Below are 27,711 nucleotides of genomic sequence, written 5' to 3' on the forward strand. Positions count from 1 at the left end.
ACACACAATCAAATTTGAATGGTATTGTTAAAACGACTTAATCAATCGAAGATTTTATTTAACACTGTAATACTAGGCAAGTCTTGTCATTCAAAATGTAAGTTATAGAAACAAAAGACGGTGATTTTGAATAGACCAACTACTATCTCCAAATTTACGTTCATAAGAAAATCGTCTTAGTCGAATCTTAAAGTCTAAGTCCTTGACCACTTTTCTTTGTAAACCATGTTGTTGACCAACACAGAAATAAAACGTCGCAACACTTTCGAACGAAAGTGGTAAATCAACAACAAAACCAATCACATACACAAATATTTAACCATAAACTAATGAGAATACTCCGCGAGATTTTATATTGCGCTTTCCCACATTGGTTTGTTATAATGTAAAGTGCCGTTAGATATACACACATACAGACAAAATTGCCATTCAGTGAAACATTCATTCAAGTTACCACGTATTATGAGAAAAACATTGGCTGGGTGAAGTTCGAGGTGAAGTTAAGAAATCAGTTTCAATTTGGAGTAAATATTTATTGCGAAAATAATTTAAGACTGACACGCCAACAGCACAATGGATAAAAGTGAACTGCGTAATCGTAAACAATCAGCACAGAAAAGTAGCTTGCTGAAGAAATCGTCCGACGATAGTGAGAAATTCCAATGTAAAGACGAAAGAGTTGAACGACTGCAAAGCGAAGAACCCAACCAGGAACACAGTGCAAGTGCATCTAAGCGGAATCAAAGCGATAATAATAAAGTGAACAAAGTGAAACAATATTTTCAATCAACAATTGATGATGTAGCACAGAGTCTCAAGACAGATTTTCGGTTGAACACCGATGAGTGTCTACGAATAACTTTTGAATTTGATTTCGTGACAGTGTTGCTATTTGTTGTGGCATTTTGCACCAGAATGTTCAAGCTTTCACAACCAAATAACGTGGTGTAAGTATATATGGTTGATGGAATTTATTATAATCTTTAGGTAACATACATTATTGTGTTTGATACGTTTGAGCAATCTTGTCCACCTTTGTAAAGTGTTTCTTAACAGCCAGATTTAAAGCTTTTTGATACAATTATGATTTTGTGAGCTCTCACAAACTTATAATACGTTTTGCATTTTCATTTTATTCTTCTTAAAGATGTAATCGCACTTACTCCGTTTACACTTACACAATGAGAAGTGGGAGGACACACTTAGCGTCGTGTAAATCCTCACTAAATCGAGTCAGCAACTTCTTTCTTTTACTTATATTTTCAAAATATTATTTTGATTTTATTAGTTAAAAATACGAAGCGACTATTTGCTCCCGAGTGAAAATAGTCTTTAATATACTTAATTGAGCCCGGGTGTAAATAGCTGCAAATACACTATGTGAATTCGGGTGCAGAGCAAATAGTCTAAAATAAACTATTTGCACCAATACAGCTTTGCAACTCTACATTTTTTCTTGCAAGAACTGGTCTTACGATTTTGTACATACAGTCTGTAACAGACTAGATTAAAAATTAGGCGTGCCGTCAGAAGCATCTTGAATCATCTTTTACAAACTAGCCTAACAATTGTGTGCAAATAGTGAATTTTAGACTATACGCACCCCACCAGTGTGCAAACAGTTTACTATTATTCTATTTGCACTTGGGTGTAAATAACGACTACGTTTAAAAAAAAAACAAATCCGCATTTGGTCGTATAATTTGGACTATGTACTCAGAACATAGATTCTTGCTGAAACTAAGAAACTTCTGTGTCAACTCAACTTCCGAATCTATTTTGCGAGCAAAAATCAATAAAAGGATTGAAATTTCAGTCATCTGTTATCAACATCAACGACAAAAATAAACCGTGACCGGGAGCCTATGCCCATTATAGCAAATGTGTGCTAAAACTAGGGATTGCAAACCGGTTTAAACCGAACCGTTTAACCGGGCAATTTTAGCCAAATCGAAACCAGCGTTGTAGTCCTCGCACAAAAACTCCTCATGACATGTGGAATGTGTAGTAGATAAATAGAAGCACCGAAGGCACGAATAAGGCAGAAAACAGAAGTTAGCGACAGTACTCATTCATGGTAGACAAATGGTAGTCGCAACATCGAAAACGTTATTAAACACAAGATGGCTGTGTTTGAGGACCGAATCTAGGGACCGTTTATCAGCATTTACTTAAATGTTGACAGTGTTGACACTGAGAGAACATTTTCGAATGCTGAACTTTTATGTATAAAATTAGGTTCTGTATTAAGTGATACGAAAATTGGTTTATCTTCGAGGAGGAGGGTTGCGCCGAAGTCAAGAGATGCAATCCTCCGAAATTATAAACCAGTTTTTCTGCAGAAACTTAAGATATTTTATGTGTCGATGCAAAGATAAACTTAAATTCCCTCTCCAAACAGATGGTAAACAAATTCATTTCATTTCAATGAAATAAATATGAAATACCGCGTCATAAACGCGAAAAAAGTATTAAAACTGTGAAATTTAGAGATTTTTTTTGATCTTAGGGTTGAAAAAACCGCGGTTAACTGGTTAATCGCGGTTTTCAGTGGAAACAAATCGAAACGGCGGTTTTTGAATTCGAGTTCGGTTTGCAATCCCTAGCTAAAACAAATGAAATAAAAGATTTTGCATTCACTGATGTAGTAACATTATACTCTTCGGATACAAACGTTATATATATGCCTTGATTTTACTTCCATTAGATATTTAAGGATGGTTCTAAATCATTAGAATGAGATTACATATTGCTACTGAAATAGATACATTCAATCGCTTTTTTATTAAATGAAAAATACTTACAGTTTCGACGAACTTCATTATGGCAAATACATTTCTCTGTACATGAGAAATATATTTTTCTTCGACCAGCATCCACCGCTCGGAAAACAATTAATTTCTGTAATGGCTAATTTTGCTGGCTATGATGGGAACTACACTTTTTCGCGCATAGGAAATCCATATACGGAAGTAAGCATAAGATCAAATATATTTCCAGTTAAAATTCACTTCAACTCTCTACCCCTTAAAAAAAACAGAATGTCCCAATCCTATGGTTAAGATTCATTCCAGCCCTATGCGGGAGCATTCTAGCACCTTGTGTGTACAAGCTACTTTTACAGACAAAATTAAGTAGATTAACTTCAGCAATCGGTGGTGTGCTCATTATCTTTGGTAATTTGCTTACCGTTTTACAAATGTTTGAATGCACATAACGATCCTTCTTTTTTAAATTTCACAGATAATGCTCTATTGACGCAGTCGCGCTTCATTCTAATGGAATCGATGCTTTTAACATTTTCGGTTCTGGGGCTGTTGTTCCTGTTGAAATTCCAAGAATCTCCGACGATATTCTCTCGCTTAAAATACTCCATCCTCTCGGCATCTTTTTTCACATTTGCATTCAGCGTAAAATTTGCAGGATTTTATACGTCACTGCTGGGATTCCTAATTGGTTGTCGACATCTCTGGAAACAATTGTCCGACAAAACCATATCCGACCTTCGAATGGCAATGCACATTTTGTTTCGCTTGATCGTTTTCATTACTATTCCGGTGTGCATTTATGTTGGCTTGTTCTATGCTCACTTTAGTGTATTGAACAAGGCCGGACCGCACGACAGCATTATGACAAGTGCATTTCAGGTTTGTCAAATAAAACCTTTCGAATCTTGTTCTGAATTGTTACGAATAATATTTAATCACCTAGGCGTCGCTAGAGGGAGGCCTAGCATCCATTACAAAAGGACAACCATTGAACGTGGTTCATGGATCTCAAATTACACTGCGACACACATTGGGTCGAACCTGCTGGCTACATTCTCATCCTCATGTGTATCCAGTTCGATATCCTGACAAACGTGGTAGCTCCCATCAGCAGCAAGTCACCTGTTACAGTTTCAAAGACGTAAACAATTGGTGGATTGTAAAACGACCGGAAAGTACGGACTTGGTGGTGGGTGATACACCAGATGTTATACGACACGGTGAAGAAGTGCAATTAGTTCATGGCATTACAAGCCGGGCATTGAATTCACATGATGTAGCTGCAGCAATGACTCCACAGTGTCAAGAGGTATCTTGTTACATCGATTACAATGTGTCGATGAGCGCTCAAATTCTATGGAAAGTCGACATCATCAATAAGGATCAGGTTTGTTGCCTCGCCAAACTCTTACGATCATAAAAACTGACCGAAAATCTTAATAGGAAGGACCAATTTGGCACGCAATTCGGTCACAAGTAAGACTGATTCACAGTGCTACTGGTCAAGCATTACGATTTAGTGGACGCCAATTGCCCGACTGGGGCTTCAATCAACATGAAGTTGTTGCAGATCGTGTAACTGATCAGCCAGATACGATATGGAATGTGGAGGAGCATCGATACACAAAGAGTAAGTTCTATCGATTAATATGGCCGATTGATCAGTTCTCAGTTGTGTACTTTTAATCTTAGCTGAGGACCAGAAAGAACGGGAACGTCAATTGATCAACGAGGAAATGATACCCACCGGTCCATCGAAACTGTCGTTTTGGGATAAGTTTTTCGAACTCCATTCAAAAATGGTGTGGCACTCAGATCAAATTCAAAATCATCTTTACGCCTCCGAACCTCTCGATTGGCCGCTGATGAATAAAGGGATCGCTTATTGGGTTGATAAAGATTCGAACGTATGCTATCCTACAATTGTCATTGGATTCCTTTGTCATTCGGTTTAACCTTTCAGGCTCAAATTTATTTACTCGGCAACCTGGTCATTTGGTATTCGGGATTCGCAGCATTAGTCGTCTACTTCGGTCTACTCATAATCTATTTGCTAAGAAGAAGACGTTTGTGTTACGATTTAAACGAGCAGGACTGGACTCGATTCCGTGAGGCTGGAGAGATATTTTTCTTGGGTTACATCATACATTTTCTGCCATACTTTTTCGTGGAACGAACACTATTCCTGCACAATTACTTGCCAGCGTTCATTTTTCAGATTATGCTTCTCTGTTTTGTCATTGAGCATATCGATCTGATTTGTCGCAATGTTGTTGGATCGGTACTGTTGACCGTTTTGTATCGATTATGCGTTGTGGGTTGGTTGATTGCGATATTTGTTATTTTCAACAAATTTTCAGTCCTAAGTTATGGAACGACTAAGCTTAGTGTGGACGATGTTATCAATTTGAGGTGGAAAAACACATGGGACTTTATATTGCATAAAGATTTGGTGTGACAATAAAAGTTATGTATTTTTCAGGGGCATTTTTCAATTTTTAGTATCACAATTAATATTCGTCGAACACTGGCCACTAAGATTTAGCGAAACAATTACACACATTGATCGTTGTCAAATTACATGATGTTATCGGACATTGTGGCAATGACTTATAAGTCGTCAGATATTTCCGCTTCAGCTTCGGACTGTGGAGTGGGTGGTGGTGTTATTACGAGTAAAGCGTCTTGCGTCTGCGAAACTAGGTTGTGTCATAGCAATGACTTTTCGGCGTTCGTATTCATCTAGTCTGTTGATCAATGAAGAAATGATATTTGAATTCCTGTTATAAATGTTTCTGTCATTTGGCTTATGCGGTTTTGCACTGACGGACAATGACGCAGCTGTTTTGGCATATTTCACACTTTAGTAACAGTCTTTCTCTTAAATCGTCGAAGTCCTTCTGGTGTTCCTTTTTTATTTGATCTATCTTTTTTTCCATTTCATCGATCGCATTCCGATGCTTTTTTTGCATTTCGTTCATTTCTGTTTCTACAATAGTTGCCAAATTGAGATTTCTATTCAATCCTTTCTTCAAATTTTCTATAGTTGAATCAGCCACAGCGTTAGATGACAAGTTGTTAGCTGGCGAATCATCAATCGGTGTATCAGCTGGCGAATCGTTAATTGATGTATCGTTACCAGCTGGCAAATTGTTAGGTGACAAATCGATGGCCGCTAAATCGTTTTCCTGAGAATCGGCCGACGGGCTTAGACGTCGAATATGTTTCGACAAACGAGGCTCAGACATCTCAAAACCAATTATGGACGAAAATCTTTTCGTTATGGTTTCTTACTTAGTTAAGTTTTTGTTTCCTTTTTTGCTTCTTTAAAAATACAATTGTTACGAACTGTTTCGCACCCTCTAATGACATTCGATGTGTTGCGATTTTTCGGTGAACGTTGTTGTTGTATACAACTGTATGTGTGTTTGTCACGTTTGTCAACAAAGCGATGTTTTTTTTCGAATTTAGGGGTTGCAAGATGCAATTTCTGTATTGCAGGGAAATTTATAAATAAAAACGACGGAAAACATGATTAACATGATTAACCAGTGATTAACATGATGACGAATGGTTGATTAACCAGCATTACCCCGAGGGAATCGTCGCAAAATTACAAATGCACGTGAAATATGTTTGTTAATCACTGATTAACCGTTTGTTTTCACAAAACTCATGTTGCTGATTAACAGATTAACTAAATTTTTTTTATTTTTAAAAGCGAAAAAAGGCTGCAATGCGCAACCAGTAAAAAACGATCTTTTCGAATTAACTGATTAACCATGTTAATCACAAAAGAGTGGTTTCCCCCTCGGAACTTGAATATATCAAAACGGAATAAATAAAAGAAAATTGCGATAATAAATGCTTTGGCAAGTCTGTGGGGGAAATAATAAGTTTAATAACCTCGGCTTCACCTAGGATCAACAAAAAGACGAAAGGCGAACTATTCGACTTTTTATCCATAAAGTTCTATCAGAAGTAAGAAACAAACTACAGTAAGTGTAACCACGATCGATTTTAAATAGTTTTTCAATTAAGATAAGACTTTGTATGCAGTACGATCTATTTGGGTTGGTATTTTCTCGCCCTAATCTCACTTCCCCACATACTGACATCAGACATCTAGCACGACAAAATGCCTTCATATCACACGATACTTGTTGCATAAATAACTATTCCATTGCATTAAAGAATGGTGTCCCTTATTGCATAGTTTATGTTGTTGTTGACTCGAAATTCGTTCAATTTAATTGCGTAAATTAGGGGAAGGAAACAAGAGATGACCAATAACACGCCTTCTAATGAGTCTGTAACCTGAAAACACACGATCAATTTTGTTTGACGGGATCGACAATTATCCAGTGTTGACGCTTTTGTTAGTTCAATACTACCAAAGATTTCTTATTTCTCTAGGCATAATTAGGTGGTGAATATTGGATTACAACGGAAAACGGAGCATAATTGATCCCATCAATGCAAAATTGCTGGTGGCAATCCACCGATTTATAAATATGTATTGTTCTCTTGACCCATTACATTTCCATTCTGGTTGCACAAATAGCGTCTTAGACGTCTAAGCATTCGTTCACCAATGAAGTGTCCAACAATGGTCCGACCAAAACATTTTTGGTCGTCATCTGTGGTGCAGAAACCCCTTGCCAGATCACTCAAACTTTCAAATTTAATTCGATTTATTGACAAACTTCTTAACTACATCTACCAGTTCACGTAATGTTTGACCGTTCTTCGTCTCAATTTCTATTCTCTTCCTCTCCAGTTCCAGTAGCTGTTCATGTTGCTCGCAACGAATCTGCTCTCTTCGTTCATTCATTTTCACATATTCCCTAAACCATGAGGTGGTATCGTCAGTAGAGTCCGACCCGAGTAAAAATAAAAATCATTTGAGCTAATCACAGAATTCAATTAAATACAAAAAATTATCATAACTCATGTCCCAGCTTGTCCTCCCTCTGCAGCAAGCACATTGAAACGGTTTCTGAAATTAATTTAAAACTTCTTCACTATTCACCGAAGTGTGCGCCGTATAGCTGACATCTGGTAGCTCTGGAACAAAATCCTTTGTATGGGATGAAAAATTCTAGAAGCTATTACTCGGGCCAGGAGGCTTGGACTCATACAATTTTTTGTCAATATTTGCCTAGTAATAGTAGCTATCGATTGAGTATAGTGAGACATGAGTCCAAGGCTGACATCTGGTAGCTCTGGAACAAAATCCTTTGTATGGGATGAAAAATTCTAGAAGCTTTATCTCGGGCCAGGAGGCTTGGACTCATACAATTTTTTGTCAGTATTTGCCTAGCACTAGTCGCTATCGATTGAGTGTAGTGAGACATGAGTCCAAGGCTGACTTCTGGTGGCTCTGGAACAAAATCCTTTGTATGGAATAAAAAATTCTAGAAGCTATATCTCGGGCCAGGAGGCTTGGACTCATATAATTTTTTGTCAGCATTTACCTAGTACTAGTAGCTATCGATTGAGCATAGTGAGACATGGGTCCAAGGCTGACTTCTGGTAGCTCTGGAACAAAGTCCTTTTTATGGAATAAAAAATGCTAGAAGCTATATCTCGGGCCAGGAGGCTTGGACTCATACAATTTTTTGTGAGTATTTGCCTAGCACTAGTAGCTATCGATTGAGTATAGTGAGACATGAGTCCAAGGCTGACATCTGGTAGCTCTGGAACAAAGTCCTATGTATGGGATGAAAAATTCTAGAAGCTATATCTCGGGCTAGGAGTCTTGGACTCATATAATTTTTTGTCAGCATTTACCCAGTACTAGTAGCTATCGATTGAGCATAGTGAGACATGGGTTCAAGGCTGACTTCTGGTAGCTCTGGAACAAAGTCCTTTGTATGGAATAAAAAATTCTAGAAGCTATATCTCGGGCCAGTAGTCTTGGACCCATGAGGTATTTTGGATTTTGAAGTCTTAATTTACAAGCTTTCAAAATATTATAAGAAGACGTCGATCCGAGACTTCCTTCTCATCCAAAACCAATTAAAGTAATTGGTACAATCAATGAGCCCAGATAAATACTATTCGACAATTACCGTACTTCATGTAAGAACGATTTAGCTCACATGAATTGTCATGAGTTGATGTGTGAGAGGGCCCGTGTTCGATCCCAGAGATGTGCGGTTTTTTATTTCAGAAATTCAACTCTCTCTCAAGAGAGAGGTTAGGATGCGTTCACTTTTCATGTGCTGGTTTCTCTCATGTGCTGGCGTACCAGTAATCCTACAAGCTCGCATTTTTGTCACTTCTAGTCTGTAATAGCGGTAATAACAACATTTTGCCCGCATCGTCTTTTGTAAAACGTTAAATATAGCGAGAACGCTTCATTCAGCCCCTATTGCAGCTTGCCAGGACGAGCTTTTATGCATTTTTTTTGATTTTTTATTTCCAACTACTTTTGAATATCGCATGGGTATGAATGATCTTTCATGGTATTATGGCCTTTTGAGTTTGAGTATTGAATATTCTGTCTGTACTTGATGTGCCACTTGTATCACTTGATGTGATCGAAAAGCCATAAGTTGGCATCGGATTCGTCTAACATAGTCATTCAGCCATTTGTGTGGTTACATATAGAAGCTAATGAGCAACCAGGGCCGGACTGGCTATGAAAGGTGCTCTTGTGAAATGCAGGAAAACGCGCTTGAAATGTATAGAAAAAAGCGCTTGATGTGAACAAAAGGCGTCAAAAGGCACGTCTGAAAGGCGCCAATATAGCAAATTGAATGAATTCAGAAAAGCGCACTTGTGCTTTGCCAAGTCGCCATATATGGCCAGTTCAGGCTTGTGAGCAACCAAATAAATGAACAGGATTTCATTCAATTTTATTTACCAAAAATGGAGAGTTCACAAAAGCTTTGTGAAAAATGATGCGAATTAATCTAACAATTTGTACAACTCAAATGATGAGCCAGCCACTTTCTAGCCAACTTCCGGCTTCAGTAATAACACTTTCGTCGTACAATCGCTAAACCGAACTGGTGTGCATACGTTATTTTGCACCAGCTGGTCCCATTTGGAATTGTATGTGACCAGCTGGTGCAAAATAACGTATGCACACCAGTTCGGTTTAGCGATTGTACATGCTCATGACTTTTCGATTTTTCCACATTTCTTGCCATTGTAGTGATTCACGACAGAGTAAAGTTAACCAGGCAGGAGCGCTGATTTGACTAGGGACCTGAATGATCTAGTAGCCCTGTATTTTTTGCGAATGAAATTTTTCAATATATGTCAGTGTTCATTTGAGTTCATTTTCATACAGTGTATTAGGTCCCTTATCTGACGTTTCGAAAATGAACCGCTCCTGCCTGGTTTATTTTACTCTGCCGTGAGTGATTTTAACCTAACACACACGACAAGCATATTTACAGTTTTACTATTCAAACTATTACTTCATTTCATCGAAGATTTTCAGAGAAAGATTTCAAAAATCTTTTATTTTATTTGTTTTCAACCTGCTTTTTGCTATATAAGACCTCATCAGTCAGAGTTTGTCGTTTATTCTTGCTGTCGGTGTTGATAACAGATGACAGCCATCTGTTATAAACAGCCTCGATGAAGCGGGTAACAGTGGCAGAGTCGTTTTGTCGTTGCGTCATATTGCGACAAAGTGGTTCAACGAAAAAGTGACAGTTGTGAAAATTCTAAATTAGATTTTTTTGTTTTGATGTGGTTGATTGTGATGATTTTTCGTTTAGTGTGTGAAAAAGTGTGCAAAATTATGATTTTATTATATTAATAATTGATTAATAATGTGCCACCCGTGACAGTGTTCTCATAAATAATAAAATCGGTGTTCAATGTTTTCAAAAACGAAAAATTCCATGGCCAATGTTCTCGTTCTCATAAACATTAAAATTGGTTTTATGTGAATAGATCCAAAGAAATTGTTACGTTGAGATATGAACCTAGGAAAGCACTCCAACGACCTGATTCATTTCATATGATCCCGTCGGTCTAGATTCTAGATCTGAGATTTTTTCTGATTCAGTTTATGTGAAGAGATTTTCTCTGATTAAATTCCTGTGATCAATCAATTAAAAGCCTCAACCCAACATGATTTTAATTAGACTTTCTTGTTTCAGGCCAGGTTTGACCTGTTGCGAGCATTAATTATGAAAATATTTATTATTTCTTGTGTTCAATCAATTCAAATCGAATTCTTGAAAATTAACATTCAAAAATGTTGCGCTAAAAAAATCCAAATTTTACGACAGATCCACTTTGTCGCATTTTCTCATGTCGCATATTTCTGTCTCTGCCACTGTTACCCGCTTCATCGAGGCTGTTTAATCTGTTATGGCTTCCAACTGAAATTAAATTAATTTGTCTATCTCTCTTACTTTTATGAAATTACGGAATCTACTTGGTCAATTTTCGGTTCGTTGTGCTCCTTAGAGTACCCGAAGAGTTGACCTATTATTTAATAACGTGGAAAAGAACAGTCGTCAGCGAAGCAGATACAGCGAACAAACAATGGCTGGAAGTAAAATCACTTGCAAAGAATCGGGTTAGATGGCGACAATTTGTAGATGATCTATGCTCCCACGTGGAGTAAGAATAAAGATGCTGATGAGTCGAAGATATTAAAACAATGTTTTGGCAGAAGGTTTTCGTCATATTCACCGATACTCATGTAAATGAGATTTTGAACATAAATGTACAACTGTACAAAGTAAGTATTCCTGAATTTTTTAAATTCGATTAAGATGAACATAAATCCTATAACTCCAATCAATAAACAATTATCGAACAGTAATTAAAAGCTGTATAAGTTGTGCAAACATCAAACATGTTCATAATGTGACACCAAAGCACCAAGCAGGGTAATAGAAAAAAATAAAGTAGGTAATTTTGGCAGTGTCAAATGTCATTTTTATTTTATTAGATTTTTACACTCTTAAAAATGCGGTAAGAGCCAAGATATGTTCGAAAAATAGGCACAAACGTTCTTTCAATGAAAATATGATCACTGAAATGTACATTATTTTAACAAATAATCTAACATCACGTTAGCATTCTGCATACAAATAACTAAATTACGTAACTGAATGTAAATTCTTTAATAAAAGTTAAATGAAAACCCTTCGCAGTAACCACTTTTTCGCTTTCAAATTTGCCTCCAATGGGGCATCTCACGGCGACTCCTGTCTAATATAATGTAAATGGCAACTCGTACTAAAAACTACTCTATTTGACACCAAAAAATCTCTATTACCCTGCTAGGTGCTTTGGTGACACCCATAGAGATACCTGAATGTTTTGTTTTGTTTGGGCAACGCACTGTCTCAGTGCTATGTTTGGGTGTTTACAGGTAGATCATTTGCGTATTAAGTGTATCAAGATCGAATTTTGAAACGTTTTCGGCGATAAATGTTTGGTGATCAATGCATGTCCCTGATCTGGAAAAACGTCATTGCTAGTCGCGAAAATCGTCTGTTTGGTTGAAGTATGCAAAATTCCACCGTCGAAAATACTGTGAGTTATACATACCAACACTGCCGTCGATTGTATAAAACAGAAACTCTGTGCCGAACGGTTAAATAAAGACGTTGTACCGAAATTGGCAATAATAACCGTTCACGCTTTAGTCAACAGTTCGACAAATAAAAACAAGCCAATTAAAATGGTCGATATGGAAATTGCTGCCATAGACCGGGCAAAAAATGAATTGAAAATGAATGCGAAGGGAAACGGCCCAAAACGACTGTACCAGTTGATATTTGAAGCTGGTGGTGATGGAAGCGACGACGGTAACATGGAGGGACGGTTATGCGACCGTTATCTGCAAATTATGAATTCGCACGGATTGACCTGCTTTAACATGGTTTTTCAGCAATGTCTGGACACGATTCGGTAAAGATAGATTAAAGAAAAGAAAGTGCTTAACCTATTACAGACGGCTGTCCCGAGAAAATAGTGGAGAATGATTGTATCGGCCTTTTGAGCGTCGTTACTCACGGCAGAGTAAAATAAACCAGGCAGGGGCGGTTCGGTTTCGAAACGTCAAATAAGGGACCTAACACACTGTATGAAAATGAACTCAAATGAACACTGACACAAATTGAAAAAATTTATTCGCATAAAATATAGCGCTACTAGATTATTCAGGTTCCTAGTCATATCAGCGCTTCTGCCTGATTAACTTTACTCTGTCGTGGCTCGATGGAAAATACACCCCCGGAAAATCAGCCAAAGTGAAAATAAAGATAAGAATTCCCTTGTAAAAATAATAATAAAAACATTTTTAGCTCGAGGGCAAAGTTCACTGAACAACATGTGCCCCGATTCTTTTGATAAGAATCGACATAAACCGAGGATCATTTGTTAAAGAATAGCGTAAGTTGATAATTCTTCGATAATTTTTCTTCATCAATTTCGATGGTTGTAAAACGTTTCAGGGGAAGCAATGCCCTTCGATGGCAACAGGAAATTCTAGACTTTATCCATTCATCATTCGAAATTGATCAAGCCGGCAATTAAACGGTCAAAAGTAATGAAGTAAAGATGGTGAATAATCCTCTTGAAATACAGATATAGTATATTTAGTACCAATGATATGCTTGCCGTCTAATCTATGATGATGGATATTCAGAAAACGGTGGAGAGACTGAGATTGAAACATTTGAAATTCGAATGTAAGTCGATTGAAGCACATAACAGCCTGGGTCTTATCAACAAGTTAATACAAATCTTGCAATGAATTGAAATTACTTTGGCGCCAACTTTTGAAAGCCATTAATTACTACAATTTCATTTGACATTGACAGTTTCTAATTTGTGTGTGTGTGTGTGTGTGTCTCTTGATGTCTGTCATGACACTTTACATAACCCCCTTAAATTCGATAGAGCAGTGTTTATTCCAGTTTACGTCAGCTCTAATTTTCAATCAAAGTTTTTGCATTTTGTGGTTTGTATTTAGAAACGAAATCATGGACAGATTAGAGAAAAAGGAAATACTGCAGGCGGTGCTAATTGCCGACAATTTCAACGACAATTTTATACCCATCACAAGCTCGACAAGCATGTCCCTCGTACCACTGGTAAACAAACCGCTTTTGGATTATGCACTTGAAGCTCTCAACCGTTCCGGGATAGAAGAAGTCTTTGTGTTCAGCAGCACGTTCGTCGACAAAGTTAAGGCGTACATAAAACAGGGAATTTCGGAAAAATGTTCCTGGTCAACGCAAATGAGTGTCCAGGTTATCGGCTCCGAAGGATGTCGTTGTTTGGGTGATGCACTACGTGATTTGGACGGTAAAAGTGTGATTCGTGGCCACTTTATACTAATGGGATGTGATGCTGTTACCAATGCGCAATTAGGATCAATTTTTGAGAAGCACAAGCGGATCTGTAAATTTGACAAAGGTGCTGCTATGACGGTCATTTACAAAAAAGTTGGATCCGACCATCGGACGGGGAATGAGGTTGTTGTAGCAATCGATCAGGACAGCAAAAGACTGCTATTCCATCAGCGACTGAATCCAGTGCACAAGGAACGCAATTTTTCATTTCCACTGGACATATTTTTGGTAAATTCGACTGTGTCCATCCGTCACGATTTAATGGATCCTCAAATAGCCATCTGTGCACCATCCGTTCTGCCATTGTTTGCCGACAATTTCGATTTTCTGAGTCGTGACGATTTCATACAAGGCTTACTGATGAATGAAGAGCTGCTGGCCAGTTCCATTTATGTGGCTGAATTGGAGACCGAAGAATACGCTGCGAGAGTGCATAATTGGCAAACTTATCAAATGGTTAGCAGTGATGTGACAAATCGTTGGGCTTATCCTCTCGTACCGGATATGGGCGTATCGTGTCTGTACCAAAATTATCTTTTCTATCGAAATAACATTTACCGGAGCGGAGATTTGCAGTTGGCCCGGGGAGCCATTCTGAAGGAGAATGTCGTCATTCAAAAACAGTGTGCCATCGACGATGGATCGGTACTGACGAACAGTGTGGTGGGCAGAAATTGTACGATTGGCAAAAATTGTACCATCGAACATGCATACATCTTCGACAATGTAACAATTCAGGATAATTGTGTACTGAAACATTGTGTGATTGGCAGTGGAACGAAGATTTCGCGTGGTAATCTTATTGAATCTGGTGCCGTAATCGGAGACAACGTCCTTCTTATCGACAACCAAAAGATTGCCAAAGTTTTGATTCAGTCATCGCCGCCAGAATTTGATGATTCGTCGAAGAAATTAGGTGACACAGCCTACACGATTTCTGATCCGGTAGAGCACTGTGAGGCCGATTCTGACGATGAGGATAGCGACAATAAAACCAGTGGATTCGTTCGAATGTCGACAATCGAATTCATCAGCAACGATAGTGTTTGCAGTTCGAGCGACGAGGAGGAATCTCGATCCGCTTCACCGGTACAAGAAGACTCAAACATTTTCCTCTCCGAAGTGCTGGATTCGTTGAACCGCGGCTTCGACGAAAAGTCGAATCCAGACTTTTTGATATTGGAGATCAATTCGTCACGTTATGCGTACAACATGGCCTTAAGCGAGGTGAATTTCTATGTTGTCAAAGCAATACTAAGCCTTCGACATGTTGCCGCTGCGGATGCAAACAATTTGATTGGTGCAATCAATCAAGTGCTAACACATTTGGGACCGGTGTTCAAAAATTACATTCGTGGTGATGACGCTATGTTGGATTGCCTGAAGGCGGTCGAGGATAGCTGTGAACAACACGAAACGATTCGATTGAAAGTGGCTCAAATTTTCCACTATTTCTACGACAAAGAATTGGTGAACGAAGAATCCATTTTGGCATTTTACGGCCAACTGGACGACGATTCGACATGGTTGAAAAGTGCGCTAAAGAAATTAGTTGATTGGCTTGAAGCGTCCAGCGAGGAAGAGAGTGAAGACGACGAAAGTGAATAAAATGCGGTATTTTATGGATAATGTTATCATTTGAATCGTTATTAAAACTTAAAGAAACTAAAATTCTAGCTTTGATTCTACTAAGCACTCGTCGGGAAGCCTGAAACATTGCGCTCCCTACCTTCTCCTTATTCACCTCACTCAATGCTCGTTTTCTATAATTTTTTGCTCATCAAATCGATCGTATTTTGAACTCGATGGCTGAATATAACTTCCTCTATGAGGTCTCACCGATGAGGTTGTAAGTGTATACAACAGAAGCTGTAGTAAACTCGACGTTTTATAGAACTGAGATCGGTCATTTGGCCTTAACATTTATTTTCTCCTGATAATTTGTACAAAAAAAAACTTTTAAATTTACACACCTGTTCAACATTCGACAACCTGCATCGTTCCCCAATCATGTCCAACTTTAACTTTAACTTGCAGCGGAACATTTAGTGAATAACTTCTTTCCATGCTGGTTTTCAATTTCTTCACAACGTCGTTCACAAACCCCTTCGGTGCTTCGTACACCAATTCATCGTGGACGTGCAGGACTAAATTCACATTTTTCCAAGCTTTCTGCCGCACACATTTGTCCATTGCTAGCATAGCTATTTTTGCGATATCCGCAGCCGAGCCCTGTATTGTAGAATTCACCGCCTGTCGTTCAGCCTTTGCTCTCTTCGACGAATTGTTACTCGTAATGTCAGGAAGATAACGTCTTCTCCCGGAAATCGTTTCGATAAATTTACATTCACGGGCACGAGCGATGATCTTTTCAGTGAAAATTCTGCACGGAAGAGCATTGATTTCAGTGAACGTAGAGTAAGAAAATTAGATAGAATTAATACCTAATGCCCGAGTAGCACTTCAGAAAGGCTTCCTGTTGCTCCTGCGCTTCCACTTCTTCACAGTCCATTTTTTCAGCCAACGCTCTCACCCCCATTCCGTATATGATTCCGTAGCAAATTTGCTTTGAATCATTTCTCTGTTTGTCTGTGACCTGATCTTCATCAATGCAGTTCCATTTGGCGGCAATCATTTTGAACACGTCCGAATTCGATCGCATCACTTCGGTCAATTTGGGATCGTTGCAAAAATGCGTAAGAATTCGCAACTCCAGCTGACAAAAATCCGCAGATATTAGGTCGGTTCCAGAGCATGGTGCGAAGACGCGTCGACACGATATGGTCTTTGGACCAGTGTCTGGAATGGGAACGTATCATTAGACTAAAAAACAGGAGATCAATTAGAAAACTTTTCTTACCCGCAGACACTTCGAAATCGTTTGTGACATTCTGCAAACTTGGCTCCGACAGATGAACTCTTCCAGTAGACGAAAAACAACTACTTCTGGGATATATTCTTGAATCCAATAGTTCAGTCAAGTTAGAAATTCGTTTTATGCTAACATCAACTCAAGATTTACCTGTTGCTCACAATTTGACGAATAAATGGCTGAATGATGCCCGTTAGCGTTGCGTGGACCGTTTTGTGTTGTAACAATAATCGGGCAATGGGATGATTGAGTTTCTCCAATACTTGTTTCGACGTGGAAATTCTCCCATTGATGGCTTTTAATCCTAGAACCTACCAATTTTGCAATGTTTATTTATGTAGTTTTACTCAACATTCCGACCTCGTAACTAGACTTACCCTTGCCTTGTCACTTTTCGATTTGACATTGAAACATCGTCCATGAATTTGGAACATCGAATTTTCTAGGCTTCGAAGAGTGCTAGTCAGTTCCAACGAAATGTCACTAATTTTTCGTTCGTCCACAGGGAATCCGACTAGTTCCATTGTGAGCAGAACACGTTGTATGGGCATTTCAATATCTGGAATGTTTTGAATTTAAAAAATTGTTCTTCTCATGGGAGCGTTCACAGGAGCAAGTTTGGTTACTCAAGTCAAGTCAAAAAACCAGACACAAGACATACCTGTGAAAGCAGTCATCATTTCTGGATTTGTTCTAGTTAAATGTTCCATTTGGCTGTTCATGATATGAAAAGCTGCGAAACTTTCCACTGTAGATCTTTTAGAGAAAGAAATGTAAATGTTTTGTTTGGTGTTCCTTCTACAGATTCTAGTGTAATGTGTCCACCTACCTCATCATGGGCGACACTGTGCTTTTCCCATTTAAGCCGATGCTCCTTCTGTTACTATTTATTCCTGAAATGTCACCGATGCCTGCACAACCTGGGGCATATTGTCTCACCTAAATTGAGAAGTAAAATGACCGGAAATGAACAACGTCTTGTTAATGTAGCCATATCGGACTTACCATAGTTAATAGGTTTCCATAGACATCTGGCTGTAGCAACCAATTAGCAACAAGTGGATCACGCAGTTGAACACGGAACGTCCTTAACTGGGGAAAACATTTCAGCAGCACCTTCAGCTGCTCTTTGGCATCGTACATTACAAATGTTATTTTGTTGATATGGAAAAGTTCGACCAGGAATTTGACTTTCATGTCAAACGTGATGGTTGCGTCGTCGCTAGTTTCATTTTGTAGATTCAAGTAATACACTTCAGTGTCGCATATGCATAACGATATACCAGCGATAAATCTGTCATCGTCAAAGGTACAATTATAACTATCGATATCGCCATCATCTCCATGTTGTTGCTTCACCAACGAACTTAAACCGATGACGGGAGCGCGTCTTAGTAATTGATTGACACCAACCGAAACACTGATCACTGGACTGTTTTTAACGATGCTTTCGAAAACCTTGAAGAATTCCACATGTTGAAAGACGTTTATCTTGTTGATTTCATTGAACACTCGGTGTCCCATCAGCTTCTCGATCAATTCGTTTTGATCGTTTTCGATCAAATTGCTTCCAGCTGAATTCATACGAACGCAAGCCAACTCGTTAGTTAGAACTTCACTGTCACTGTCAAAGTCCGACTCAGAATCCGTGTCGAATGGTGAAGATCGAAATTTTTTACCGGATCGTTGTGATCCGACCAAACACTCCGACGAATCGGATTCAGCATCGTCGAGCTTTCGTTTACGGTTGGACGGTTGTTGTGGTCGGATGCGATCTCTGTCAGCAGAGTCGGTTTGAATGCGTAAAGTGATTCCCGTGGACGCGACTTTCTTTTGTCTGCTTTGGCTTTGCGATGTTTGGGATTTATTTGACCAGACTATGTTTTCCACTCCCATTTCCAGTTCCAAGCATTGTCGAGCACTTTCAATCAGTTCTTTAGCAGCTTCACGCACGGTTATTCCTGATGGGTGGAAGAACGATAACAACAATATGAGAGAATGACGACTAGTAAAGTGAGACAAACAGTGAGCATACCCGGTTTTCCAGTGATTGAAAGATACCGCAACTTGTTCCGCTGCTCTGATTCCCATTTACTTTCACCATCCCTCTGTTTCGTGTCGAAGCATATTGAATCGTTGAGGATTTTCTCCATCGTAAACAGATCAGAATTGGCCAAATCGGACAAGGTGCAAATTCCTCTATCGTATAAAACTCGCGCCCGTCGACTATTCAAATCGGGAATTTTCATAAGATCAACAAGGTCATGATGGACGCCAAAGAATAATCGTTCTTGGAATCCAGCGATAATTTTGGCCAACATCGTCCAATTCAGTGCCTCACAGAATAATGTTACCATGGCTGGAATTGAATGACGCGAATTATTTTAGTTGTGAAAATGCAGGGCACACAAAATGTGCATACCAGCAAAAGCTGCTGCATTCTGTTGTAGCGATTGTAACTGTCCTCGTGGGAATCTGAATTTACGTGCCACGTCGTTGACATTCTTTTCGCTAACCAACTCCTCAAATGCTAACGCTGTCCAAAATCTGTAGATGAAAATCAACAAGTTAGCGGCATTAAATTATCTCCTTGAGTAGCTTTCAACATTCTAACCTTGTGTGGATGTTCAGTCCGGCTGAGTCCAGATTCATCCCTCGCACGGCCCTGACGAGAAAGCCTAGATAAACATGTCGAAGTGAATGACTTTTCCAAGCTGAAAAGAATTTCCTTCACATATACCTTCTCTAACACCGACTAGCTCACCCACACGACGCATTGGTGGCGGCAATTTTTCCCATATATCCAAGTAGTAAGTCCAGTCCATATTTCTAACTGAATTACAAATGGAATACGGCGTTACCAAGTAAATCGCATGTAGCTCCGTTTCCACGACAAACGATTCCCGTGACTTTTGTAATTCTTTGCGTAAATCTAAAGCGTCATCAGGTGGCAGCGATGATGCCAAACACGCTCGTCCTAAACGTGTCGCGATGAAATTCGTTTCGTTCGTACTGTCATTCCTCTGCAGTTGTATGAATTCCTTTCGCAACAGATGCGACATTGATATGCCAATCGGGTCGGTGATGATACGACCTTCATCTTGAGTAGAGGTACCAGTTCTGATTAGATCTCTTTCCAATATTTCGCATTTGTAATGTTGTTCCGATGCGTATAAGGTGCATTGGCAAAATGCTTCCAGGTCAGCTTTGGTTGTTGCCATACCGCACGCATTTATTTCTAAAATTGCTCGTTTCAAATGAGCCTGCAAACGGGATTGGCACAATGTTTATTGTACGGTTTCATATCCGAGCCTAATCAATGGTTACTCACGAAATTTCTCACGCTTAAACAGGAAGTCAGAGGTTTTAGTGTTGCCGCAATTAGAGTTGTGCCGGTGTTTTTGTTCGTGCTGTCACAAATCAAAATTGACTCGCCCACAGTATCTCTACCGGTACGACCAGCTCGACCGATCATTTGTTTATATGTAAGGGCGTCCATCATTTTCCCTAATGCCATTGGACTTCGGATAATCACTCTTCGTGCCGGTAAATTAACGCCTGAACTTAACGTACTGGTTGACACAATAATTCGAATAGAGCCAGATTTGAACGAACTTTCCACGATGTCTCGTTCATCCGTTGTGAGGCCAGCTGAAAACAAAAGATTTTTTTTGTTAGAAATTTATAAAGAAATTTCGAGAATCGCAGTTTTACCATGATGAAATGAACATCCATTGGACAGTGTTCTGTCCAACATGGTATCAAGCCCAGTGGGACAATTCCTTAATTGATTCTTTGTATCTTCGATCATTGCACACTTGATTTGGTCGCGAAGCTTGATTCCCATGTCCGTTTCACTTTTGCGGATATGAAATATGAATGCTGACAAAACGTTGGATAGCCTTTCGCACCATTCTTTCGATGGACAGAACACGATGACGGAGCCTCCTTCGACTATCGTCTCCACACACAGCTGACCAATGTTGTCTATGTCTTTCGGAAAATTCTTACACTCTTCATCCGATATGGTTCGCAACAGTTCCATTTTATTGTTAAATATTTGACCGTTGATTTTGATCATTTCGGTCAATACCACCGGACGATAATCAGTGTGATAGAACTCGGCTCGTAGCCAATCCGTTAGCAATGTTAAATTTGGCAATGTAGCTGACATAGCAATCACTTGAATGTTGCATTGAATTTTCTGATCGACGTAAAGGATTTTAGCCAACAGAAGCTCCAAAACATACCCCCGAGTATGATCGGAAATTAGATGTACTTCATCCATAACAATGCAACCGATGGAATCGATCTTTTTCTGTTCCAACAGTTTGTTGACGATTACGTTCGCCTTTTCTATTGTACAGACGGCGACATCGACAGTGTCAAAACTTCGCGGCGAGTATCCCCCAAAGTATCCTTCCACCACAATTCCAGATGATGTTAGAAGTTCCTGTGGGACGCAAAATATTCCAATAATTTTGAATTACAACTGTGTGGTTGAAGGTCTCAGTGTACCTGTAAATATTTCATCTTTTCCATAACCACCGACACAAACGGTAGAATTACCAGACATTTCTTCTCTTTTTCCAGCACATTTTTGATCATTAGAATTTCACTGACCAAAGTTTTCCCTGTGAAAATTGAGGTAAATACTAAAATTGATCAAAATCTGAAAGCAAATTTGTCTAAACTAACCTGCCGAAGTAGGAGCGCAGTAAACTAAATTCGCATTGTCAAATAGAACCTTTCGATTGCTCAAGCACTCCCGCTGCCAGTCGAACATTTCGTAAATGTTTTTACGGTGATATTCTCGGACAATTGACAAAGGAAGACCTGTGGAATAGTAAGTGGAAAAGATTAGTGGTAAATGAATCGGGGTCTGTCTACAATTAGCAAATTAGAATTCGGAATCCTAGATTACCCCAACTATCAATGCTATTGAGTTTCTTGATTGAATGCGACTGCAAATTTTCATCGAGCCCGTTGCTGATTCCATTGCTGTTGTTTTCGTTGACATTATCTGTTCGTTCTTCTACCTCCTCATCATCCACTGTACTATCTGAATAATTTAATGTAAAATTCTGCTCACCGGAGATGTTAACATTTAACGTACTCATCTGAGTGTTTCTTGACATGGATAGTTCCAAGCATTCTGCTTTCATTTCCTCCGTGAACAAATCGTTATCACTATCAATGTCTTTGTCGATGAAATCCGACTTATCCACATTGATCACTTCTTCGCCATTTATGTTTTCAATGTTTTCGGCTCCGCTGAAGAAATTCTGACTAAACGTAACATTGTCGAGACCTAGCCCTATTTCCTCATCTATTTGTAGTAGTTCATTGTTGACTTGAATCTCATTGCCGAAGTCTAGATCAATGTCATTGAACATATACGAGTCTTCGCCCCAAGTGCTTTGTTTATCGTTCGCTTTGGTCTCAGTTGTTGGTTTCGGCGGCAATTCCGGAACAGTGGGAACAATCCATTGACTAAACATTTCACTTTCGTAGCAATGGCCATTTTCGGTTTTCTGCAAATTGTCTGCAGCTTTTTCATCGGACGTTGTACTATCACAGATATTTTTGTTGGTGTTGTTTGTCTTACTCGAACTTCCGGGTAGAATTTTCGAAATCTCATCACCGAAATCGTACTCTGATCGCATAAACTGTGACAGCGAACCATTTGAACAGACGGATGAGTTTGTGTTGGACGGAGCAGACGACAACTGTCCGGATGAACGACTTTTCACTTTTCTCTTTTTGTGAAATGTTTTCGATTTGTTGAATTGTTTGCGTTCGCGATACGAAAGAACTGATGAGTGATTCGTTGGTGATTCTTCGATGATATCCGAATCGGAGTTGATAACACCGGTGGATCGATTTGGTGTTGACACCTTCACTGCTTTTTCTAATTCTTGCAAGGTGTTCTCACCAAAACATAACGATTGGGAAAAAGACATCGCGAGCGTCAGTCAATATCAATTTCTATAATTTTCAATTGTATTCCGAGTATTAACAATTAAATTTTTCAACAATTCTGCCTTAGCAAAGTCTATTTTGATCGGTTTATTTATTTCAAATCAACACCTTTGACCAACGTAAATGTCAGACTCCTACGACGAGTGCTGACAGCTCCATCTTACGGTCTTTGAACATTATTCAGAGACCAGGGAAATGACAAAGATAGAAATGGTTAACTGTGGATTTACATAGCAATATTAAATTTTTCTTTTGTTCATTGACTTTCGAACAATAGAAAAACATTACATCTGTCACTTTTGCTATGCTATATATAAATCAATGTTTGACATATTCATTGTTAATAATGTTGAGGTTATGCTTCTATGGATGACGGTTTGACATTTCATTTCACCTTGGAAGAAACCTATAACATCAACACTTATGTGAACAAATACGAAAATTATGAGTTACTGTAAACTCTGGTGTAAGACCAACAAATTTTAATTTTTATTAAGTGAAACATTTAATTGTACTTTAAACCTGGTGCCTTGGGGTACTTTGTCAAAATATTTCTTTCTCTTTCATCATAACACTCTATAGAGCCATTTATGGATGACGTTTTGACAGGTGAAATAAGCCTAATATACTGAAAAAGTCGATTTTCGAAAAAGAAAATTAGTTCCACAACTTTTCATTACAAATCATATATGATAACGGCTCGCTTGACGATTGACACAGGGGACTGGACTAACGATGGAATAGACCTAAATTTGATTTGAACTCAAAGATGAATAATTTCAGTCCAGTATTTCAATGGTTTTTTAAGTTCGTCTCTTCATAACCGAATTATTTACTGATAAACAAGGTAATCTGATCAAATGCTACGTATAGAGTGTTTAAGTGAGAGAGATGGCGAAACGACAACCTATTGTTCCATCTCGGGGTCTGCTGTCAGATTCTTTTGTATTATCTATGACAGCAGACCCCGAGCTGATTTTCCATCTCGCTCTACTTAATGCTGAAAACAAACGAGGCATTGGAAACGTGTTTTGGTCCTAGTTTTCATTGACAGATGCAGCAGTCGCGATTTTGAATAGAAAAAGTTCTAACTTCATTTGACAGTTTTGAAAATTTCGTCATGAAAAATAGGACCAAAACACGTTTTTAATGTCTCGTTTGTTTTGAACATAAACACCGTATACGCTCTGTTACGGTATATATGCGTGAATATTCACAGGCTGTAAACTTGACCAAATTGGTGGCCATGACTTGTCCTAAACTAAAATTTAACATCGAACGCTCACTTGGTGCATATATTGATGAAGGTGGATCAAGTTTAATGAACGCTGTAAACTTTTGTTGTATACCATAAATGAATTATACCATTTAATCTGTGTGCTTGTTGCGTAATAGTATCCTCATTTCTCTGCAACCTGGAGCCCATTCGTTCAACCGAATTTTGAGTACCCTCGCTCATAACATTACGTTGCGGTAAATGATAAGAGAAAGAAACGTCATCGTAAATCGCTCCGCTTTGCGCACGAGATTCTGTTTACGTTTCTGTGCAATACTCACGCAATATTAAATATTAATCTTAAGTCACTCGTTGCATCCCTCGCCGAATAAAGAAAGCTGTTTTAAAGGTAACCAGAAGTTTAATTTGCACGGATTTTTTAATTGAATTTACTAAAACTTTAAGAAATTCGCTTTTCATTATCATAAATGAGTTAATTCTTCTTCTTATCAACTTATCAGGTGGTAAACACACCACGTCCATATAATGACAGTCAGTGATTAAATATTATTGGTAATGAATGAATAGAACGTTAAATTGAAAATAAAATTCTTAGATTAGACTCTACTACACGAACTGACATAAATTTAAATTGTGTAACTGACAAACTGATTGGCCTTTGATTATTAAGAGCCCAGCCCCTGTGCCGTCTGAAATCTAACTTCTGTTGCATAACAACTCATAATTTACAGAAAAATGTTTCTGCAAAAAATTTCTTCAACTTTACCGAAGTCCACGAACGCCTTATGGAATGCTGCTCCAAAGCGCTTGTCTTCCCATTTTATCTACACTCCCGACGAAAAAGCGCCCATCGCAGGACCAAAAGTAAAGATGAACATGTTTCAGGCTATCAACAATGCCCTGGATCTATCACTGCAAAATGACGAATCAGCTGTTTTATTCGGTGAGGATGTAGCTTTCGGCGGAGTGTTTCGATGTTCAATGAATCTTCAGGTAAATATACAGAATTCGTTAAACGATCTGGGTCTGGGGTCAAAGAGTTAAAAATTGTCTTTAATTTTGTAGAAAAAATTTGGCAAGGACAGAGTCTTTAACACTCCGTTATGTGAACAGGGTATTGCTGGTATGTATCGAAATTCAACTGATTCACCCCCTAGTTTCTCAATTAAATTAAATTAAATTTAACAAAATTGAAGGATTCGGAATCGGAGTCGCCAACACTGGTGCTACTGCCATTGCGGAAATACAATTCGCGGATTATATATTCCCAGCCTTTGATCAGGTAAAATATAAATCGAAAACAAATAAAAAATGTTTACTATGCTGGTGCATGTAATAAGGCTATTACATGTATAGGCAATAACCTTTACATCACTCGCATAGTAAAACGTCGTACTACACACGGAAAATAAAGTGATATCTCGTATCACGATGAGTAAAAGTACCTCGGCCTGCCGCCCTCGGATACTTTTTCTCATCTGGATACGAGATATCACTTTACTTCCCTTGCATAGTAATGTACTATTTCATCTGACCACGGAATGTAAACTAGATCATAAATGAAGCAGCAAAGTGCCGGTATAGAAGTGGTAATTTATTCGATTGCGGATCACTAACTATACGTGCACCGTCTGGAGCTGTGGGTCACGGTGCCCTGTATCATTCCCAAAGTCCTGAAGCATTCTTTGCGCATGTTCCCGGTAAGATTCGATCCCTTTTCTCCGAATATCCGAAAAAAGAACTGCCTCTTCTCGTTTGCAGGACTTAAAGTGGTTGTGCCACGCGGTCCGAATAAGGCAAAAGGATTGCTTTTGGCCTGTATCAAAGACAAAGATCCCTGCATTGTTTTCGAGCCGAAGACACTGTACCGTGCGGCTGTTGAAGAAGTTCCAGAAGCCGCATTCGAAAGTCCTATTGGCAAAGCTGATATTTTACGATCCGGTAGTGATGTCACACTAATTGCATGGGGTACGCAGGTGCATGTTATGAAAGAAGTGGCCGATCTTGCTAAAGAAAAATTCAAAGTGAACTGTGAGGTCATCGACCTGGTGTCCATTTTACCGTGGGACAAAGAAACCGTTTGCAATGTAATTCATTTTCGACCTTCGCTCCTCCCGATAGATCGTTAATTTTCTTTTCCATTTTTCAGTCGGTTAAAAAATGTGGACGAGTAGTTATTGCACACGAAGCACCGCTGACTAGTGGCTTCGGGGCCGAGCTTGCAGCTACGATTCAGGTAAGAAAACAAATTTACGGTAACATTTTTCTAGATGTACAGCGATTGTATAATTGCAGGAAGAGTGTTTCCTTCATTTAGAAGCACCCGTTCAACGTGTGGCTGGTTGGGATACACCATTTCCGCATGTATTTGAACCGTTTTACCTTCCTGACAAACATCGGTGCTTGGCAGCTATTAAAAAAGTGATCGACTATTGATACGTCAATTGGAATTTATATTATAGAAAACATTCCATGAAAGCATTTGATGTGCTTCGGTTTTGAAATTATTGACAAAAGTACCTACAATCTGCATTTATTTTGAATTTTCATTTTTTGTTAATTAAAACCAATTTTATGCCAATTCTCGAAGAAAAAAGCATGTAAAACAAAACTCGTCTTTTACTAACACTTGTGGATTTTACTTGGAACTGTACATGCGGTGATACATCTTATCTGTAAACTTTTTCCTGTTTCCTAGAAAATTCAGAAATAGTACTCGACTCTGTCGATGTACCAAATTAAGGGGATTGTGAGCAAAGACCTAAGACACGTCAAATCCACGGGCCATAGGACTTTGTGGCATATATTTGGCCGATATCTTCAAATCTATTTTTTCCATGAAGCCATGATGGCTCATTTGTGTTTAAATGTACTAAAATGTAGATCATGCTAGCTTCTACATCGTTTTGCATGTGTACAAAAATGAGCCATCATCGTAAAAAATAGCTTTTTTGCTAACTAGTTAGTTACTCAATAGATGTGAGATTTCTGATATGAGCCGATGGCGAGTTCGGCAACACATCGTGATCGTATGCGCAAAACAACCCTATTTACTGACAAGATATTTTATGCAATTAAGAGATGATATTCTTAACTTATGACGCCTGTGTACAATGTGGTATTAACGTATTTTATCGCATTAACTATTATGTACAGGAGTGAGATCCTAATTTTTCGGAAACGTCAATTTACGCACGAAAATCCATTTACGCACTACTTAGATCGTACTGCTGCACATATAATGATTTAAAGTTTGTATATGAACTTTACCAAGCGTTATTGTCTTATAAAGCTTCTTAGAACAAATGAAGTGCTAGATTTTTACTTACATCTATGGAAATGCTTAGGTCAAATCAAGTAATTCGATAGCTGCTATAACGATATTCTTGTCATCTGTTCAAGTTTAAGAAATCTCAAACGCAAGTTGCTTACGCAAAAATTGTAACAACAAAAATTTGACAAAGGCCGAATCATCAAAAACCTAGATTGAAATTACAACTTTCTGGC

General features: G+C 38.6%; 4 protein-coding genes and 1 long non-coding RNA gene across 6 annotated transcripts; 4 read left to right on the top strand and 1 right to left on the bottom strand.

Annotated features, from left to right (window-relative positions):
• The first annotated feature begins 404 nt into the window (after positions 1-404).
• On the top strand, positions 405-5,249 carry LOC119082343 (protein O-mannosyltransferase 1). Its single transcript, XM_037191856.1, has 8 exons — positions 405-947; positions 2,807-2,972; positions 3,041-3,176; positions 3,244-3,647; positions 3,712-4,155; positions 4,212-4,398; positions 4,461-4,675; positions 4,732-5,249. The coding sequence occupies exons 1-8, from the start codon at positions 574-576 to the stop codon at positions 5,224-5,226; spliced, it is 2,421 nt and encodes an 806-aa protein (XP_037047751.1). The 5' UTR covers positions 405-573; the 3' UTR covers positions 5,227-5,249.
• Positions 5,250-11,624: 6,375 nt separating this feature from the next.
• Positions 11,625-13,435, top strand: LOC119082348. The gene is made up of 3 exons (XR_005088626.1): positions 11,625-12,043; positions 12,646-12,649; positions 13,425-13,435. It is a non-coding gene; the product is annotated as an uncharacterized LOC119082348 (long non-coding RNA).
• A 184-nt stretch (positions 13,436-13,619) lies between these two features.
• Positions 13,620-15,768, top strand: LOC119082346 (translation initiation factor eIF-2B subunit epsilon). The gene has a single exon (XM_037191866.1). The coding sequence runs from the start codon at positions 13,625-13,627 to the stop codon at positions 15,719-15,721; it is 2,097 nt and encodes a 698-aa protein (XP_037047761.1). The 5' UTR covers positions 13,620-13,624; the 3' UTR covers positions 15,722-15,768.
• A 255-nt stretch (positions 15,769-16,023) lies between these two features.
• LOC119082342 (DNA polymerase theta) lies at positions 16,024-23,083 on the bottom strand. 2 transcript variants are annotated; one of them, XM_037191855.1, is made up of 18 exons: positions 22,102-23,083; positions 21,910-22,047; positions 21,684-21,821; positions 21,504-21,619; positions 20,700-21,438; positions 20,317-20,636; positions 19,726-20,248; positions 19,600-19,663; positions 19,408-19,532; positions 19,021-19,344; positions 17,991-18,946; positions 17,815-17,924; positions 17,647-17,741; positions 17,363-17,544; positions 17,136-17,296; positions 16,974-17,071; positions 16,558-16,912; positions 16,024-16,496 (listed from the first exon to the last, which is right to left on the bottom strand). In XM_037191855.1, the coding sequence occupies exons 1-18, from the start codon at positions 22,946-22,948 to the stop codon at positions 16,091-16,093; spliced, it is 5,697 nt and encodes a 1,898-aa protein (XP_037047750.1). In that variant the 5' UTR covers positions 22,949-23,083; the 3' UTR covers positions 16,024-16,090. The 2 variants fall into 2 exon arrangements, with proteins under 2 accessions (XP_037047750.1, XP_037047749.1); XM_037191854.1 differs by having other exon boundaries at positions 21,910-23,072.
• A 1,344-nt stretch (positions 23,084-24,427) lies between these two features.
• On the top strand, positions 24,428-26,815 carry LOC119082349 (2-oxoisovalerate dehydrogenase subunit beta, mitochondrial). The gene is made up of 8 exons (XM_037191867.1): positions 24,428-24,592; positions 24,936-25,197; positions 25,270-25,327; positions 25,401-25,486; positions 25,757-25,904; positions 25,966-26,291; positions 26,354-26,440; positions 26,500-26,815. The coding sequence occupies exons 2-8, from the start codon at positions 24,940-24,942 to the stop codon at positions 26,638-26,640; spliced, it is 1,104 nt and encodes a 367-aa protein (XP_037047762.1). The 5' UTR covers positions 24,428-24,592; positions 24,936-24,939; the 3' UTR covers positions 26,641-26,815.
• Positions 26,816-27,711: the final 896 nt, after the last annotated feature.

This window comes from Bradysia coprophila, unplaced genomic scaffold (assembly GCF_014529535.1).
Source record: "Bradysia coprophila strain Holo2 unplaced genomic scaffold, BU_Bcop_v1 contig_415, whole genome shotgun sequence".
NCBI classification, from domain to species: domain Eukaryota; kingdom Metazoa; phylum Arthropoda; class Insecta; order Diptera; family Sciaridae; genus Bradysia; species Bradysia coprophila.

What these genes read in the sequence shown, in the direction of transcription:
- LOC119082343 (XM_037191856.1), top strand. Translation starts at nt 574, where the DNA reads ATGGATAAAAGTGAACTGCGTAATCGTAAACAATCAGCACAGAAAAGT. An exon ending in TCACAACCAAATAACGTGGT is followed by an intron (nt 948 to 2,806) that starts GTAAGTATATAT and finishes AAATACTTACAG; the next exon opens with TTTCGACGAACTTCATTATG. An exon ending in TGGTGTGCTCATTATCTTTG is followed by an intron (nt 3,177 to 3,243) that starts GTAATTTGCTTA and finishes TAAATTTCACAG; the next exon opens with ATAATGCTCTATTGACGCAG.
- LOC119082346 (XM_037191866.1), top strand. Translation starts at nt 13,625, where the DNA reads ATGACACTTTACATAACCCCCTTAAATTCGATAGAGCAGTGTTTATTC.
- LOC119082342 (XM_037191854.1), bottom strand. Translation starts at nt 22,948, where the DNA reads ATGTCTTTTTCCCAATCGTTATGTTTTGGTGAGAACACCTTGCAAGAA. An exon ending in GGACTGAACATCCACACAAG is followed by an intron (nt 19,533 to 19,599) that starts GTTAGAATGTTG and finishes TTTCATCTACAG; the next exon opens with ATTTTGGACAGCGTTAGCAT. An exon ending in CGAAAAGTGACAAGGCAAGG is followed by an intron (nt 17,297 to 17,362) that starts GTAAGTCTAGTT and finishes CAAAATTGGTAG; the next exon opens with GTTCTAGGATTAAAAGCCAT.
- LOC119082349 (XM_037191867.1), top strand. Translation starts at nt 24,940, where the DNA reads ATGTTTCTGCAAAAAATTTCTTCAACTTTACCGAAGTCCACGAACGCC. An exon ending in ATGTGAACAGGGTATTGCTG is followed by an intron (nt 25,328 to 25,400) that starts GTATGTATCGAA and finishes ACAAAATTGAAG; the next exon opens with GATTCGGAATCGGAGTCGCC. An exon ending in ACAAAGAAACCGTTTGCAAT is followed by an intron (nt 26,292 to 26,353) that starts GTAATTCATTTT and finishes TCCATTTTTCAG; the next exon opens with TCGGTTAAAAAATGTGGACG.